This window comes from Haemaphysalis longicornis, unplaced genomic scaffold (assembly GCF_048455015.1).
Source record: "Haemaphysalis longicornis isolate Haplotype H1 unplaced genomic scaffold, Haemaphysalis longicornis Haplotype H1 scaffold_12, whole genome shotgun sequence".
In the NCBI taxonomy this organism is placed as follows: domain Eukaryota; kingdom Metazoa; phylum Arthropoda; class Arachnida; order Ixodida; family Ixodidae; genus Haemaphysalis; species Haemaphysalis longicornis.
Genome location: NW_027526225.1, coordinates 87,135,577 through 87,153,745, shown reverse-complemented (window position 1 = coordinate 87,153,745; position 18,169 = coordinate 87,135,577). Strand labels below are relative to the sequence as shown.

The 18,169-nt window shown below is 46.7% G+C and overlaps 2 protein-coding genes across 9 annotated transcripts in view; both read left to right on the top strand.

Moving 5' to 3' along the window:
- The window catches only part of Sur-8 (leucine-rich repeat protein shoc-2), an 83,835-nt gene extending 80,190 nt beyond the window's left edge, over window positions 1-3,645 (top strand). For all 6 annotated transcript variants that reach the window (XM_077693666.1, XM_077693667.1, XM_077693668.1 and 3 more), the window contains one exon: window positions 1,428-3,645. In XM_077693666.1, coding sequence (XP_077549792.1) covers window positions 1,428-1,463 — 36 coding nt within the window. In that variant the 3' untranslated portion in view covers window positions 1,464-3,645. The remainder of the gene's footprint in view (window positions 1-1,427) is intronic.
- A 5,836-nt stretch (window positions 3,646-9,481) lies between these two features.
- LOC144162933 (large ribosomal subunit protein eL32-like) lies at window positions 9,482-17,680 on the top strand. Of its 3 annotated transcripts, none has more exons than XM_077693663.1 (4): window positions 9,482-9,536; window positions 10,104-10,204; window positions 12,385-12,537; window positions 17,506-17,680. In XM_077693663.1, the coding sequence occupies exons 2-4, from the start codon at window positions 10,112-10,114 to the stop codon at window positions 17,662-17,664; spliced, it is 405 nt and encodes a 134-aa protein (XP_077549789.1). In that variant the 5' UTR covers window positions 9,482-9,536; window positions 10,104-10,111; the 3' UTR covers window positions 17,665-17,680. The 3 variants fall into 3 exon arrangements, with proteins under 3 accessions (XP_077549789.1, XP_077549791.1, XP_077549790.1); XM_077693665.1 differs by having other exon boundaries at window positions 9,516-9,540; XM_077693664.1 differs by having other exon boundaries at window positions 9,524-9,667.
- Window positions 17,681-18,169: the final 489 nt, after the last annotated feature.

Sequence of the window (18,169 nt, the reverse complement as noted above, 5' to 3'; positions counted from 1 at the left end):
TTCCAAAGAACACGTGAGATGGTGTCGTTTGTCCAAATAGCACTGTTTTTAGTTTTTGCAGGAGGTTTGAAAATCATCGTTCACCTGTGGAAGATGGCTTAGGGTGCGGTCACGAAGGGGTTAAATAGCTCTTTTAATCTCGTGCGCAGTTAAAAGTACGTAGCTGCACAACTCCCTGTCATGGTTGCGAGCATTCCTTCTGGCAGGCCACGTATCGATGGTACATCTAAAAATTCCGATTTCAAAAGTTTAAGGGCTCTATCAGCAAAACCGTTTCGGGTTACAGCAATTTAAGTGACGACTTTTCATTTGAGATGGAGGAAATATACCCGACAAAATGAAGTGCAAGTTTTTGGGGTATAATTGAGCTTAACTGGTTATTTATACATTTGAGGAGGGCAGTGGAGATAAGAGACAATAAAGTGGGGCCCTAGAATTGCACTGTCGCTCACCAACAAGCAGTTCATGCTGCTGAGCAAATGAACTGCTCAACTTTTGCCTGCAGCATGCTTGAATTGCCGCCTTGAGTGCTTCGGCAAATGCCAATTTCCCGTGAAGCCAGGCCCTTCATATTTTTTTCTTGTGTTCTTTAATAGTTCTATAGAGATTTTGTTACTGTCTGTGGTCGCATGCCTCGTAGCAGTGTGGTCAGTTTTTATCTTTCACTAATGCAACGTGACCATGATGTGCTTCACAGTTTGCCTTTAAAATGTGCTTTTTATACGAAACTGGCTATAAAAGACTTTTATAAATAAGTGAACCATAAAACAAGAAAACAGTGATGGATAGCTGCAAGAAATATAGTATGTGATAAGAAAGTGCGCTACAGCCGTCATTGCTGAAAGTAAAGGTAGGAATGTGATGAGGATTAGCAACACATGCGACTTAACTGCTATAATTTTGCTTTATTCTGGAAGGGAATGCATGTGCTTGTAAGATACAACCCGTAAATTTACTTTTATGTACATCATTCTAGCAGCAGTATAGCCTAAAGCTGACGGCGGATTGCAGACAAAAGGAATAGGTTCAATTTTATCCTGTTTCCCGGTAGTCTACTTGCAGATGAATTCTTGTCGAGATCGAGGTTCGCGCAGTTTGAACTTTGGAGACAAGCTGATTGCAGTTGCACTTACTATGGTGGCTCATTGCAGCCCAAGGACACTGGTTCAATCCGGTCGCAGTGGCTGCTTTTTCGATGGGGGCGAAAAGTGAAAACACCGGCATGCCAGGCTTTTGGCGCACGGTAAAGATCCCCAGAGGGTGTAAATTAATCCGGAGCCCTCTATTACGATGCGTCGCATAGCCCATGTGCAGCTTCAGCGTGTTAATCGCATGAAATATGAATTTTCGATCGTTGTTTTGATGCTTGAGGCTATTTCCAGTTGCGGGCTCAACAGCTCTCTTTCCCCTCCTCCCCTCCTTTGCAGTACCTCAAGATGAAAGGGCCCTACCGGACACTGTGACATCCAACGAATCCGGGGACTCCCCCGCGCAGCGGTCGCCAGACCGGCAAGAAGCGGCGGCGGTGGTGCTCCCGCCTGTGGCACTCGCATTTCGGGGCAGACCCCCTCGCCACGGTCGCCAGGTGCCTCCACAACCTGCTTCTCAAGCTCTGACGAGGAGAACACGACGACGACGACGCTCGCTGCGAGCCTTTCCCCCTGCCACTGAAAGTGCACTCGTACGAGGCTCTTCTGACAACGACCCCCTCTTCCTCCCGCTTGTTAATACGCCCACCTTCAAAGGCGGCAGCGCTGACGTGGAGCCTGGTTGACCGTGGCAGCAAGCGTACCGCGGTACAAACAGCCCGCACCAGAAGCACTAGCGAAAACGGCTATGAGGTGACTTCATATAACAGAAATACCGATGCAAGCATCGGTACGAGTGCTAGTGGAAGGTGAGAGACGTTGGCGCTGTTTGGGAGAACAGTGTCAAATACGTTGCGAGGTACTTCCGCACAACTGGTTAAACACATGGACAACGGTCGGAAGGGAGCATGAACTCCGATCCGGATGTTGGCGTGAGTGCTATTTCAGTTAGTTACTGACACGTTTTGGTGCGAACACTGGTCCAAACTTCGTTTTTTCACGCCAAGTGAGCAGCCTTGCGAGCACAGGCAACACCGATGTCTCTTCAAGGTGCTGGCACCAGTTACCGCGCTGGAACAACAAATCTGCTGAATCTACAGCTCCTGGTTTGCACGAGAAAGCACAGCCGACAAAAGCGTGGAATCGAAGGTGGCGGCGACGTGGCATGGACTTGGCACCATGTCTCGGTCTTAAGTGAGACACCGCTTATTTTAGCTGTCGGAGCTGTTTCCCGCCAACAATGCAGTCTTGCACGTACGCTACGCTTGTTTCGATCTCGGATGTCTACGCCGTCAACAAAAGCGATCTCCGCCGTCAACGGACTGCGTCGTCAACGGACTGCGCCGCTCGGTTGCGAGAGTTTCAGCGCGGTTGAGAGTGGCGCCGTGAAAGCCCAGTTTCGGTGCCCAGCCATCGCGTCGCCAAGCGCAGATCTTGAAGCCATTGCTGTCTTCCGGCCCGTCTACCATGGCTTGTTAATATCTGAAGACGTTATTTTCCTTTCTCATTCTATTTTTTTATGGGCGGCAAAAGGAGCTTGGGTTATGAATTGGGTGCTTCAAATCAGGGCGTTGTCTGGCATTGATGCCCACTCATGACCGCCACATTGCACTTTCTGCATGGCGACACAAGACGATTGAACTGCGAAGGAATGGAGGAACAAACTTCGAGGAACTGCACAACAGATATTTCACGCTTTTCTTGGGCAGGGAGGACACAAAGCAAATTGGTAGTGCCGCAAGGTTTCGGCTTTGGCCTCTGCTGTTCATTGCATGTGGCGTCGTCTCTCCATTACGCGTGCATGGGCAAACGCGCACTGCTAACTTCTTTCATCGTGTTCCGTCTGTTTTTTGATTCCATGTTGCCCGTCAGACGTTGACAGTGGCTCATCGACGTAACGAGCGATTTTGTCTGTGAAAAATTTCATTCGAGTGGAGTTCGCCATTGGAGTTGATGCGGTTTTTGTGTCATGCTGTGGACTGCCGTGTGCCTCCAGAGAGGTAGTGGACAGCTTGTGAAGGACAATGATGTCGACTGCAGCGAAAGACGGGTGGAGAAGAAAAAAAAAAAATCAACGGACGGCAAGTAATGTCGCCAATGTTAAAAACTTGTTCCGCGTGGAGCCAAAGAAATGAAGTGATTCCTTTACCGTTGATGCAACATTTATTTATATACTCGGCATTTGTGTTTGTTCATTTTTTTTTTTAAAGGAAGTTTTAACTCTTGGTGACTGACTGGCGAAAATGTTTGCCCCGTTTCATTGCATGAAACCCTATGCTTTTTTTTTTCCCTTTCTCTCATTTTTATTACAACATTTTGTGCATTTTTGTGCCGCCTTTTAAAAAATTTGTAATTGTGCTTTTAATTGCGAGGCATCCCCGTCTCAGTGTTGTGCGTGCGTCCGCGACTCCCAGTTCGACCATTCGGTGCTTCTAAGATTACGCTGAGCTGGACTGCATTACGCCGTTGTTGATTGTTTTTTATTTTTGTTGAGTGGGGATGGTTCGACCGAAGGCTGCGTTTTAGCCAATAAAATCGAAGAACATTTATTCTGCGATCGGGGTTTCTGCTTCAATGTGGGTGCCCAAAAACGTCCGCTGTGCATCGAAATAAGGTAAGTCACGGACTGAGAGATTTTCTTCGCAAAACAATACATAGAGCAGTGCCATGCTGAAAGGACATGTTCAAATAACTAATACATTACGTGTAATAAAAATGCAAGAATATCAAACACAAAATCGCGCATACTGCTACTTGGAGGCCAGATAATTGTGTGGCCTCTGTATATCAGGGTAGGGATATTGCAGCACGTTATTGTTATGTTTGAGGCAGGAAAACGTCTGGCTTGAATTAAAGGAAATCGCTGCTCAGCCCCTTGTTTTTCCATTGGCATTACATTTGTTGATTGACCACAATGGATAGGCATGTGGTTCTGTTAAGGCGAGGCGTCGGTGCGATTCACTCAAGTTTTTGATCTCTCCCCGTGAAAAAAGTCCGGAATTTTGTGGCAAACTATTATTTGCAGACTCGACTTATTGGTAATCCCACAGCATAGCTCACGTTAAACTAGCTTGATTGATTGATTGTAGGGTTTAACGCGCCGACGCAACGCAGGCGATGAGGCGCGCCATAGTGGAGGTCTCCGGATTAATTTTGACCACCTGGGGATCTTTAACGTGCGCCGAAATCTCGTACACATGGGCGTTTTTGCCACGTTAAACTTGCACTAGACTTCTCGATGCAACCAGTGACTTCCTGGAAAAAACAACTGTCCTGAATATTGGGGACTTACGAATGTTTCGTTGCATTCGCTCTGGCAAGTAATAGAATTTTTTTTTACTATTCTGCAATTACTCTGGCATGCGGGCGGAAAAACTTAGCAAGCTGACAAGAGTTTTCAATCCTACACTAGAGTGTGTGCTCCCAACTCTATCAACTTCCGTGCTTTTATATTATTTTGGCAGATCTTTTGAACTTGTCATACAGTAAAACCCTGGTGCAAAGCAATTATCATCGCGAAATATTTGGGCATAACACTGTGCTTAGCAGTAACATTGTTGTTGCTATAAACACAAATTTCATGTGCTACACCCTTTTCTAGAACAGTGACTGGGAATCGGGTAACAATGGAGGGACTTACCTAGTATGCTGGTACCTTGCAGTTCTTTTTAAGTGCTAGTTTTCCTAAGGGCATGAAGACTGGGCGAGGTTCGTCAGCTATGTTGCTTGAAGGCTTTGTGGTATTTATGGTCATTCTATCTCCTTTTATAGGCGCATCTTAAATCATGGGAAGTTTTAAATGCAATTAACAGTAGCAATGAATCCTGTGGCCTAAGGGACACGTTGCCACGGAAACTCTGGAATGGGTTGTGGAATGGGTTGTGCCAGCAGTTTCACATTGGACTAGATTGAGTCAATGAGGCAGTTGTGGTTTTGTAGCTAGGCTCCTGCTGGAGTGCGAAATGTGAACACAAAAATGTGAACTAGAAAGCAAACTGCGCCATTTGTTATGTAGGTCAAATTATTAAGGCGAAAGTGCACATGCCTAGACCTTTGTCTCATTTGGAGGTTGACCCCAAATGACCTCGGTGTCGACGTGAATGATGCGAAAAACCCACATGAGCCAAGGAAGGCGAGGAATGCAACAAAGCAGACCAGCCGTCTAACGAGATTTACCGTTAACAATGTTAATTATTAGTGTCCGATAGTTGGCAAGGTGGGATTAAGATGAATTATAACAGACTAAGGTGGATTTAGATTTAAATGATGTCCAGCAAGACGTTTGAAGAGACGCAGACCAAAGATGAGCAAGGCAGCGAAGGCTGATGTCTTGGCATGTTCTCTTAGAGCACGCTCTCGTTCCGAGTCGCGCGATACTGGTCGTGCTTCTTTCTTCTCGCGCCCAGCACCTTGCACCTACCATCATCGTCTGGCGCATAATAGTCCTTCTCCTGGCGCATACCGCATTCGCTGCACAAGAGAGGTTGGCGCACACGAACAACATGGGATGTTGTCTTGTCGGGGACTACTACCTCTAGTACAATCAATTGGGATGGATTAATGGTCGATAAGTGATAGTAATGACTAGTAAAGTGGGATCAAGACAGATTAATGAAGGTAAAAATAGTGTTTCTACTGAGTTGACGTGTGTATAAAAGGTACCTGTCACAGTAGTGCACCAGGCTTTTGTCTTCGAAAAGTATGTAAGAAGGCTTAATTGAGACGCAAAATTTTTTTGCATACTGAATAAATTTGAGGCGCTAAACAACGGGGACCAGAAGAAAAGCGTAGACACAGACAAGGCGCCAACTAGCTCGCCTAAAATAAAGGCTCGTAGTTCCAGCAATACGAAATACTATTATATAGAATATTGTGTGCTTGCATTCAAATTCATGTCCTTGTTTGATTTGTCCACGACTATGTTTGGGTGGCCAAGGTGGGACTGTGGAAAAAGAAGGCTGTGGATGTGGAAAGCCAACAGCACTGGCAGAAAATGTCTTGTGCAACTTTAAAGGGGCCATGAAAAGGACTTGCAAGTTAGCTTTATTCTAAAGGTTTTCTGATGGAGGTGAAAAGCAAAAGCGCCCGTGAGTACGAGATTTCGGTGCACGTTAAAGATCCCCAGGTGGTCAAAATTAATCCGGAGCCCTCCACTACGGCAAGCCTCCTCGCCTGCGCTGCGTCAGCGCTTTAAACCGTACAATCAACCAATCAATCAATTTATTTGAAAGGTTGGGTATACCTCACTTTAGTTCGGTACGAAGCTGCGGTTTTGTTACTGAAGAATTTTGCATTTAAGAGGACAGTTGTGCAATTGGTCGCTTTCTAACCCACATTACGTGCTAAAATTTTCTTGACATACGTAGGGGAGCAGGGGAAAACGTAAAGTTAGTATGTCTGTTAAATGTCAAAGAGCACAGTCCAGCAGGAACTGAAAATTGGTCTCTGGGTGTTCAACCTAGTAAAGCCTTCCGTTTGAGCGCCTCACTTTTGTGATGGCATTGCCGCATGTACCATGCTTGTTCCAGATGCATTTCAAGCTCAAGTTTGCATTTACATAGAGCGATACAGAATTGTCAGTGTGGGTTCCTGATAACTTTTTCGGTTTTGACAGCACACAACCAGAGTACATTGAATGGCGCTGTCGTGTCACTCTGTTATTGGGGCCACGTGTACACGTCGTTATGACCCTGTCAACCATGCGTTTGTTTTTAACGGCATCAGTCAATCCTCGCAGGCGGCCAGATGACGTCGCTCAGTCGACATCATTCAGCTGTATTGAGAAATGCCTGGTGAAGCTCTTCAGCAAATCGTAATTTTTTCTGTCTGCAGTTAAAAATACCAAGTAAATGCCGAGCGTTCGTGTGTGCGCGCCTCGTAGTGACCTCCCAGCACCCCCTGCGCACGTTTGTCAAGCCAAGCATGTACCCACTTAGGGAGCTTGGCCAAGATAAGCCAAAAAAACTCCAGCGTTCGCTGTAATCATGGCAACACTTGCTCCGAACGAGAAAGACTCGTCATAGCGTACGCCCCTCCACAGTGACGTCCAGTGATTATCACTTCCAAAAAATGAAAGGAGCTCACACTTACAGCAACAATGATGTATGTAGTAAAGGTCTTTGTGGCAGCGAAGAAGGAGCAAATTGGCTGCAATCGTGAACTTAAACCGTCGTGATGGCCGTGATGCTTGCGTACAGCTTCACCACCTTCAATTCTTGCACCTTCGTGTGAGCTTCCGTCATTGTTTTTTCATAAACTTGGCACGTTTCTCTACCCACCAAGGCAACCTTTTAAGCAAAGCAAAATTTTATCTTCTCTTCGTAGTTCCTGAAAATAGAGAACGATATTGAAGTTTTAACCTCTGCCGTGGCTGCAAGTGGATTGCATCTAAACTAAGCACCAATTACCTACAAAAACTAGTCTCATTTCAGGCAGAAGCATGCCTTATATGTCTGTCTCTTCATGCCACTTACTGAGGTACTGCAGTACCAACTAGATGCGCAGAGTAAAACAGCCCTTCCGAATTGCGCGACGTTAATTGGTGCAATTCTCGCGAATTCATAAACAGGGTGCTGAGACAGATACAGAACCATAGAATGACTTTTGTGCATGTTTTCATAACGCAGCGAAACATTTCCAGATAAAAATTAGTTGGCACCCAATTCTATCTTTGTTTTTTCTGTTTTTTATGTACAGATCTTATTTTCTGTTGATGCAAGTTTACAGGTCACACCCTCAGGATCCCTTCCACGAAACCCTCGGCCAACTACTGTCCATGCACCTGGATAAATGTTCCTTAAATACCAGCTGACCCTGGCTCAACCCTGGTGAACTCAACCCTAGCGGAAACTCAAAAATTGGTTGCATTGGAGCTGAAATTCGGTTTTATGCTCCAATAGGCGTTGTAAAATTATTTAAGTGGTCAAGTGGAAATAACAGTTCGAATTGAGGAAAGCAGACTCTTTGTTCACTACACATCTTTCCCCCTTTTCCAAGGAAAAGGAAAGTGAAACGACACAGAAGTTTATTGGGCTACCTAGTACTTTAGAACACAGAAAAATTGACGTGAAAGTTTTCAGAAATGAAGGTTCACTTGTTGCACTATAAACAGAATACCTGTTGCTTTTTGCGGCACGTCCGCGTTTAGGGGATCGGAATTGTGGGATAAACGTAAATGTGTAAAGACCAGCGAATAAAATAGCAGTGACTAGCCTTGTTTTTTATCTGCACTAACAAGGGGTCTCCTCAATTTACTAGAGCGACAGTCTGTGGATTGTGTGGGGCTGTAAGTCGAGGAGCCTCACTGTCGGGCATTGTGTCGCACTCAGTCCACTCAGTCCAGAGGGAAATTCAAACCCACGTAACCCTCCGTGTGCCTGGGGTGGAAAGGAACAAAGGGCGTGCTGTAGCGAGTTTGCACGGGGTGAAGAGGGGACAGTGCCTTATGCAGTGTGATCAGTATCGATGTTTTCGTTGCCGGCAAAAGCAGCTTGCTGCCCTTTCCCAATGCCATACATGGTCGTCGTCGGCTGTTCTGAACCATTTTTTAATGTGTGTTACATGGTTACACATATCTGAAACAAGCAAGCTTGCCAAATAATAATTAATAATAATAATAATAATAATAATAATCCTTATTTGCGGAATGCTCTCATATGTGCCCTTGTGTAAATCTGTATCGTGGATCCGGGTGCCTACTTTGGGGGGGGGGGGTACAACAAGGCGCCCTCCTCGCTGCCGTGCTGATACTCTTTGAAGGGGAAAAATTGGCTGTGCGGAGAAGGCAATTTGCACACTTCCTCTAAGACGGAGGTTGCGTTAGCCTAACAAAAAGTTAGAATTGAGGGGTGCTTTGCTCACCGTGGACAGCGATGGTCCCCGCCCCGGTTTAAAAAATTACACGTGCCAGAAAATTACTGTCGGGTGCGGAAAGGGGGGTAGTAGTTACGGAAATAATTCACTGTTTGAAAGGTCCAAGGTGGAATGCTTTGAATGCAACATGCAAGTTGATAGAGAGGAGGTTCTTACTCACAAGGAATAACTTAGTGAAGTGGCTTAAAAATGCGTCGTCGTAAGTAAAATTAATGGCTAGATATATAGATAACTGCAATTATAAATCAATCAGAAAGCAACATTCAGTAAAACAGCTCAGATAGAACGTCAATCGATAAAGCGACGTACAGTAAAACAGCTTCGATTAAAGGGCATTCAATATACTGTCCGGACCTAATATTTTTTACTAGTGTTGATACCGTGCCTTGAGCTTCTTTTGATATATGGGGCAAGAGGACACATCAGCTTCTCTTCTCTTCATGCTTGCTAGCCACTTTCAAATGAGCCGCGCATTTAACGTGTGAATGACACACGACAGGGGGCGTACGTGCTTTTCCGGTAGCTTCGTTCGCGCATGCGCTCTACGAGTCTTTTTGGTCTTCGCGGCGAGTGCTGGTAGGTATGCGTATTTTGGTGCTTTCCAATCTTGTCAAATCTATTAACTTTTGTTCGGTGATTTAACATTTAGATGTGGCCGAATAAATAACTAAGTGTTGGGGATTCGTTCTTAGCCGTTATTTTTTTCGGTACGCTGTTGACACACTTGCATTTACTGTACCAATGTGTGCTGGTTAACGTGACTGGCGTTCGGGGGGTGCTTGGACGAGTCGCATGCCGACTGTTAATAATCGCTTTAAAAGATGCAGTTGAATGCTTGTAGGCCGTGTAAGGCGAGCCAGAGTCATGCGTTGACTTCGTGTGGTTAGCGGGTGCTCAAATGCTCGAAGATAGAATGGCCCTCTTATGCGTCGGCAGCGTCTGATTGATTGATCCGCCGATCACGAAACGGCCGACATTCATTTCTCAGATGCCCACAAAGCTTTGTGCGAAGGCACCAGGAAGCAGCTCAAGGAGTTCCTGGTGTCCTATGCCCTGTATTGGATGTGTGTTAACTTCTCGCATGCGTGTGGGGTATCGCGTTGCGCCATGTGATTTTCACTGGTTGTCGCATTTACCTTTCAGTTTAAACAATGGCCATCAAGCCATTGAAGACCGTTCCGGTGGTCAAGAAGCGGGTGAAGAAGTTCATCCGCCACCAGAGTGACCGATATGTGAAGCTAAGGGTGAGTGCTGATGTGTAAGCGCTTGGGTTCGGTCGATAACAAGGCCCTCTCAGCGCGTCGTAGTCCGCTTTTACATTAGGAGAAGCGTTATAACGGAAAAATGAAGGTCGGGAGGGACCGAGGCCGTCGCTCTACTTGTACCCACTGTAGTCAGATGTCACAGTGGGGACTAATGCAGTCATCATTGCTGTGTAGGTGCATGAGCTGCAGCAGTCGTATGGATCTCCTGTCAGTCTCATTTTATAAACCCTGTGGCACAGTGTTAATGCTGTAGCGCTACTTTGCCCGAGCTAATAGAGTCGCCTATGCGCTTCGTGTGGCTAGTGGGTGCTTAAATGCTCGGAACACCAAATGGCCCGCTTATGCGTCGGCACCGTCCGTTTAATGACCTGCCGATCACAAAACGGCCTACATGCGCTGCGTATTATTGCTTATTACCTATGTTCTCTTAATGCATTACGCTTTGTTGTGGAACGAGCGTTGAAGTGTGAAAAGATTTTGGCTCCATTGGGTTTGTGTTGAAGTACTGACACGAAATTTCAAAGCTACGATAGCTATGTAAATAACTTCCTTTGTATATAGAGGTATCTCCTAGCAAGTTTCAACAGTAACTGTTGAGTATAGTGTATTTTAAATTTATTTTAATCTTTGCGCACACGAGAAAGCTCACAACAGATAACCTTTCACACCATCTGCACCTGCCCCAAACTGCCGACGTCAGGGCTCCCGTGATATGGCTAATTATTTACACTGCAATCCACTATACAATGTGCCCTTCTATGATTAGTGGGCTGGTAGACACCCATAACAGCGAGAAGAAAATGTAACCTGAAAATTTCGTGTGAGTAATCCTTTCAAATGATCTTTATTGTAGTGCGGGAAGAATTTGGCTCCTTTTAAGAATGTTGTGTGTGTGCTTTTGGCGGTAATTCAAGTTTACACTTCTCATATCAGTTCCAGTTTCACTACGTTTCTAAAGGTTTAAAGATGGTTTCTGTAGAGAGGAAGGCAGCAGGACTGGTGTATTGTGCCGAAGGGATAGACGATGCCGTAGTGTTTACTGGCAAACGAATTTTAAACTTTTGGATTTAGATTGCACAAGAGTGCAGTTGTATAACTGGGCCGAAACCTGCGATGTAGAATTGCAAGCAGTTGGGATGTTATACGGGTGCTGCATATACACCTCGCAGCTGTTTCAGAAACCACATAGCTAAAGTTTAGGTGGGCTCATTTGCTTAAAGCTGTTGTGTACGAATTGTTGAAATTCAGGTGTTTCCCCGTGCAGGCTGTGGGAGTGTAATAAGGGGGTTTAGATTATGGAGCTTAAGGGACGTAGCCACTATTAATTATAAATGGGATGCGGTAGAAATGCGCACTAAAACATCACAAGAGAGGGAATGTGTGTTCTGCAACAGGTGACATGCTTGTATTCACTGGCTAAAGCTGTGGTGGCTGTGAGGTTTGATGCGGCACTCTTTTGTAGCTTGGTTTGTGCAGCTGAACACTATCAACTTTTCTTTTGCGGTGACAATCTGAGTGAACTTTCATTCCCCATAGATCAGTCCTAGTGCTGACTGCTTTGGGCCAGAAATAAGGTAATCGGAATGCCAATTGTCGGGCAGCTGATGTCTAGAGAGATCTGCATGTGTTGGATTCATCGCCCTCATGTTATTCGCTGGGCTCTGGTGAGCGTGTTAGGGGGCACGGCAAGGACTTCGTAATGTTGTGATGGAATCGACGTAGCCAGAATGATTATTAGTGGTTGCTTGCACGATGTGCAACACTACGACAACAGTGTTGTGGCGTGACAGTTTCATACAAAAAAAAAACAGCGCTCAAGTTGAGACACAAAGAAGTCTACACACACAGTGCTCACAGCACACCCGTAGCCTCCTTCCTGGTGTCCAATCTTGAGCGCTGTTTTTTGTAGGAAGTATGAACCAACACGCCCAAACACTTCCATTGCTTCGTGACATAGCTCCTGTCGTGGTGGCATCGTCAAGTTGCTGAAAGTCTAATGTGTACCACCTGTAGCAAAACTTTTGCTCCTTAAAAGCTTCTCCTACGTTTTAGTGAAGTGTGTCCGTGCACTTGTCTAGTTCGCGTCTGGCAGACTGTTCTGGCTTGGCTCGTCTTGGAATGTCGGCTCATTCCGTGGCCGTTTTCTCCCCTCCTTGCAGCCCAACTGGCGCAAGCCGAAAGGTATTGACAACCGGGTGCGGCGGCGCTTCAAGGGCCAGTACCTGATGCCCAACATCGGTTATGGCAGCAACAAGAAGACCAAGCACATTCTCCCCAATGGCTTCCGCAAGGTGGTCGTTCACAACATGCGGGTGAGTGTGCGCGCGCTGCCTACTGTTGCAGCCCAGCCAATGTTCTGCATGCACGCTGTTAGGTGCGTACATAGAGGTTTGTAGAAGTTGTAGGAGACGTTTGGTTCCACAGCGGCCTTTTTTGCCCAAAGCTTGGTGATATGAATTTTTTGAAACAAGCTTAAAGCACCTCATGAACATCCTGTTGCATTCCTATGGTTCCTGAATGTATCGAGTCAAGAGTAAAGCAAAAATTGTTCTGGCACTTTGATGCCAAGGGAATGATGTAATTTAATTCTAGCTAGCTGTAGGCTTTGGCGAAGGAAATGTCCTTTTTGAAAGTAATTGTCAGAAAAGTGCTTCCAAGCTGTCCGTTTGAAGAGCTTCCTTGCAGATTGGCGTTAGTTTGTCTCACGATTTGAAAGGTGCGAGTGAATGTCGTCATGGGAAAAGCTTCATCGATTGGTTTTGAAAACGAGGTTTGCAGTCTGTGTAATCAGCACAAACAAGACACAGCCTTGTTGTGGTGGGCCACGGCTTGGTTTTGTGTTCAGAACTAATGGCATCAAAAGAAAAACATGGTAGTTAACCATATAAACTGGAATATAGGTGGACCACCTACCTTAAAGTGGGAAAAGTTGACAAAATAATTCTTTGGAGAAGTGCATGAGAAATGCACCCACAGTGAGGATATTTATCTTTGCTAGGCGGCTGTCACTAGTACTCCCGGTGAATTCGCTTGTCTGAGTTGTCAGAGTCATCCAATGACGCCTGCTTTTCACTGATGGTGTGTCAGTCATCTTCGGTGCCGTCAAGCGCTTTGCTGCTGGAGGACATTTTAAATGCTAGTAAAAACGCGTTATAAGGAAGCGGAACACCAAGAGGACACCCAACTGGGTACGGTCACAAGGGTTAATCTTCGCAGAAGCCCGTAGGTATCTTGGTTGTCGCCACACTCTTACGGCTCCCGGAGCCAGTCGTTAAAAGGCTTGTTCAGGACAATGGCTGAAGGGTAGTGCACTTTATGAAACTGTGACCAGTGTTAGGGTCATGGTTTGTAATTCTGCTCAGGCTTTTATAGTTTTCAGTTAAATGTTGGCCTGCATTGCAGTGAGAAAGGCACAGCACTGAAATTAAAGGGACCCTGCAACACTTACCATCGACTACTCGGAATGTATTTTGGCGTAAAGTCTATTGTCCCAGCGATGTCCTCCCGCAAGAATAATGAAAATCCGTTCACTATCACCGAAACTGCGCGTGATGAAAAATCGCGCATAAATGTTCCCTCTCACTCAACCGCGGACAACGCTACAAGCTGCACGCTCTCTCTCGGAGAGGGGGGCGGCGCGCGGCGTTCTGTTCGGCGGCCTTCGATATGTCACAGGCCGGGGAGTTTCGTCCTTTTCCCCGCAATGTGGATGGATCTATTTCTGGTCTGGTGCCACAAGAAAGCAGGCATGGTGGCCTGCTCGCAAGCAAGCGCTCAGGCTGGTAGGGCGTTTTTGGAGCAATAAACGTTTGTTGTCGCGTTGACTCGTTGAAAGTGGAATATTTAGTTCGTCACTCAAACTCCGCGCGCACTCAAAACAAAAGAAACACCAAAAGCATGCTGACAGGTTCAGACATAGAAGAGGTTCATACACAGCGCCAACAATGGCTGATCCTCGCAGGAAGTGCCAGAATTTAGCTGCGAAGTTGACCAGCGACAGCCAATAGGACAGACAGCCGTGGCCCGATTGACGTCGCAGAGGCCATGCCAGGGGTGCATAATGAGGAGAATTGAAGAGAGTGGTTGGTTTTTCCACGTCTTTCACGGTGATTTGTGCGCTTACCGCTTCACGTGCACGTGTAATATTTTGCTCGGGTGGTCCTGGAACTCTAATATAAACATCGCGCAGGCTTACTTCCACTGCTTGAAGAGTGTTGCAGGGTCCCTTTAAAATTTTCTTATAGTCAAAGTTTAATATAAGTTAGGATGGTCTTTTTAACAGCAGTGGGTTACAGTCGGCACACAATCAGCTCACAAAAATTGCCTTTATGTTTTGGAACGAGCCAAAAGAGTCACCGTTGTGCGTTTCTTCCCATGCGCCGGCGGTGCTACTGGTGCTCGAACATTATTTCCGCCGGGCAAAAATCATTGGCGCCGCACTTCCCTCCTGGGAAGGGGTCCAATTTGACAACGCTTATGTGGAACATTGAGTCGTCAGAGTCATCTTCGGTGCCGTCAAGTACTTTGCTGCTGGAGCACTTGTTTAAGCGCCTGTGAAAACGCGTTATAAGGAAGCAACTGCGGAGAGGAGCATGCCCAACTGGGTACAGTTGCAAGTGATGGTCTTTGCAACCTGGTCGTAGGTGTCTTGGTTGTACAGCTCCAGGAGCCGGTCCTTAAAAGGCTTGTTCAGAACAATGGCTGAAGGGTGGAGGTTGCCCTAGAATCACTGCGAGGTGTGCCGCTGCGTCACGGAGGACCTCTTTGATGCTCATGGTTAGGTGCCCGCGAAACTCATTGAAGACAAGTATGGTTGGAAGCCACAGGTGTGCGCGTTGTTGCCGATTCCACACCATGTGGATCCACTCAAGCGTGAGGGCTTCACCTATGTATCCCTTTTCATTGTAAGCAGTGGTAATGTTCCGAGGGAAGGGCTTCTTTGGCATCGTTTAGTGCTTGAAGCTGGTGAACGGAGGCGGCTTCTTCCGTCGGCTGCGCACGCCAGCATTGCAGTGAAACAGGCCTTCTCGCTGCATGTTGCGACAAACTTAACCTCCTCAACCCTGCGTTGCCGGACTGTGATGGGTGAAGGAATGTTAAACCAAACCAGGGTTCATCTGCGTCTGGTTTTTGCTCCAGGAGAAACTCGTTAAAATCAAGTGTTGGACGGAAGCTTGTCTGGTCAGAGAAACGCATGATGCAAATTAAAAACGGACACAGACGTCTTTTTTTATATATATATATATAAACACTCGTGGTCAGTGTCTGTTTTTAATTTGTATCAGAAAACATACGTTCTTTCCGAAGATGAGTATCGTATCGCTGAAAGCTGATCAGCTTGTCTCATAAGAGTCGGGCTGTTTTTGTGGCAGATGGATAACCGCCGACGAAGAGCAAATTTCTTTTGCTTCATAAAACGATGAACCCACGGTCTTGGAACTTTTAAACTCCTGCCGAGGAAGACTGTCGTGATGCGCGAGTTCGACTGCTTTGTAGTGGATGGCCTGTTCTGTACCGTGAAGTTCGTGAACGAAGTCCTCCGCTTTGTTCTCCAGGTCGGGGTGCTCTGCGTGAGGTCCACGGAATGATCTCTTCCGGGGGTTGCACACTGACAATTTGTCTTTCTTGCTTCACCAGTACCGCACACTCTTCTCCAAATAGCCGATCTGGTGCTGGGCCACCATATTCCCGTTCTCCTCAAGACTCTTGTCGTTTTAATCTGAAATGCAGCAGCGAATTGGTGTAAAGTTTACACTTACCTCTGAGCAGACAGACATGTGCGTGCACGCATGCACACATCTGCCGTGTAAAAAAATACAAACTGGAGAATACCTTAAAGAAAAATACTAGAGATAGCAGTACGTACAAGAGAATGATGCCGATGGATCGTGCTGCCTAAATGCGTGCGCTTTGTTGCGCATGCACTTGCACCTTGTTTCCAGCGTGCATTATAGGACGAGGGGTGACTTCCGTGCGGATTTTGGTGGGAGAAAAACTCGACCTCGGTTTATATGGTAAACATTTCCATGTATTTGTCCAGGCTCAGTCGTGCACCACCTTTTGGGTGACTTTTTGTTCAAACGCACATTTTAAGTGCAATTTATGAATTTTGGACTAGTGTTAAGGTCACGGTTCGTAATTCTGCACAGGCTTTTATAGTTTTCTTTTAATTTTGGCTTGAATTGCAGTGAGAAATGCATAGCGTTGAAGTTACAAATTTCTTAGGATGCTCTTATTAAAGGCCAACTGCACTCAAATTTCACCCTGGCTAAATGCCTTAGAAATGTGTAGTAGGTACCATGAGAACTACTGCAACGCGACCGGTAGCTCTGTGCAATGCGTGGTTACGCAGTTTCAGGCACTCAAAATAACGCCCTTGCAGACGACAAAGCACCTGCCGGCGTGTAGCGCAAACAGCCATTTAGCGGATGTGACATGCCAGCCGTCCAGGCCGATGGGCCTGCCTCGCAGCGTGAGAATCCGGGAAACTCGTATTTCGCGCCGGTACGCCTGGCTTTCATGGCTCCGAAGAGGCTTCGTTAACCGTACGGTTCTCTCCTTTCCGAGTGTCGTCGCGACATCATGCCTACTGCTGCTGTCGGAGCGCACGAATAGTGTCGTGCTTGCGGGACAAGCGCTCGCTTTTCCACGCGCCTCCCACACCCCCGCACGCGCGCGCTCACACTCTCCTCCTGGCTGGCCGAGCCGGCCGCGTCGCACGGTCCGCACAGCTCGCGCCGTCAGGCCAGGCCATCTGGCCGCTCGCGCCGACGGCTCACACGTCACTTCCGCCTGCCCGTCCGTAATGGCCGCGTTTTGACCAGTTTCGTTTACAAAATCGTCGATTTTTGCTGGTCGCTTGCGGCGTAATTACGCACATTTTAGGCGTCATACTTCGTACATCTCGGTCTTTTTAGTCATACTATGCAGGAACAGTGATTTCGCGCGGTCGAAATTTTGAGTGCAGTTGGCCTTTAACAGCAGTGGGTTACAGTCAGAGCCATGAGGAGACAATCAGCTCACAAAAATTTTTCCATGTTTTGGAACGAGCCAAAAGAGTCACCGTTGTGCGTTTCTTCTTATGCGCCGGCGGTGCTACTGGTGCTCGAACATTATTTCCGCCGGGCAAAAATCATTGGCGCCGCACTTCCCTCCTGGGAAGGGGTCCAATTTGACAACGCTTATGTGGAACATTGAGTCGCCTGTGTGGTTGATCGCAGCTTTGGCACTTTGTTGTAGGTGTCTCGCAAATGTCTGAACCGATTGTTTTGCCTTTCCAGGAAATGGAGATGCTGATGATGATGAACCGGAGGTTCTGTGCGGAGATCGCGCATGGTGTGTCCTCCAAGAAGCGCAAGACTCTCGTCGAAAGGGCACAGCAGCTCTCCATCAGAGTGACAAACGCAAACGCGCGGCTCCGTTCGGAAGAGAACGAATAAACTATTCACCCGCTTCTTTTCTGGTGTCTTCTGGAGTTGTGTGCGCAGTGGGAATGGCTGTTCATTGTTGTGATGATGGCCTTGATCAGAGCTAGTGCATGCAGTGGGAATGATTGTCAATCATATTTCGGACTTCAAGATACTTGAACATTTGGAAGCAAATAGTATATCAAAATACCTGCCACTTCGGCTGAGGTGTGCTGTTGAGCCCAAAGTCGCAGGTTTGAACCAGCCGTGGTGGCTGCTTTCGAGATGTAGGGGGAAATGCACGCAGGGATTCTGAAGCCCTCCTTTTTTGTGCACCTCGGTCGAGGTGGGTTAAACCGCATAATTGGAATATATTGAAATGTATTTGCTGGCAGCTCGTTAAGAAAATCCTGCAACCCCAAAACTTTTGGCCTCTGGTAGAACCCACATTTACACCTCTGCTTCGCATGTTTCACATTAAAACCGCCGGTATGGTATATCGGATGAGCGTTTTGGCTTTTTAGGTGCCTTCGAACTC

What these genes read in the sequence shown, in the direction of transcription:
- LOC144162933 (XM_077693663.1), top strand. Translation starts at nt 10,112, where the DNA reads ATGGCCATCAAGCCATTGAAGACCGTTCCGGTGGTCAAGAAGCGGGTG. An exon ending in ACCGATATGTGAAGCTAAGG is followed by an intron (nt 10,205 to 12,384) that starts GTGAGTGCTGAT and finishes CCCTCCTTGCAG; the next exon opens with CCCAACTGGCGCAAGCCGAA. An exon ending in TGGTCGTTCACAACATGCGG is followed by an intron (nt 12,538 to 17,505) that starts GTGAGTGTGCGC and finishes TTGCCTTTCCAG; the next exon opens with GAAATGGAGATGCTGATGAT.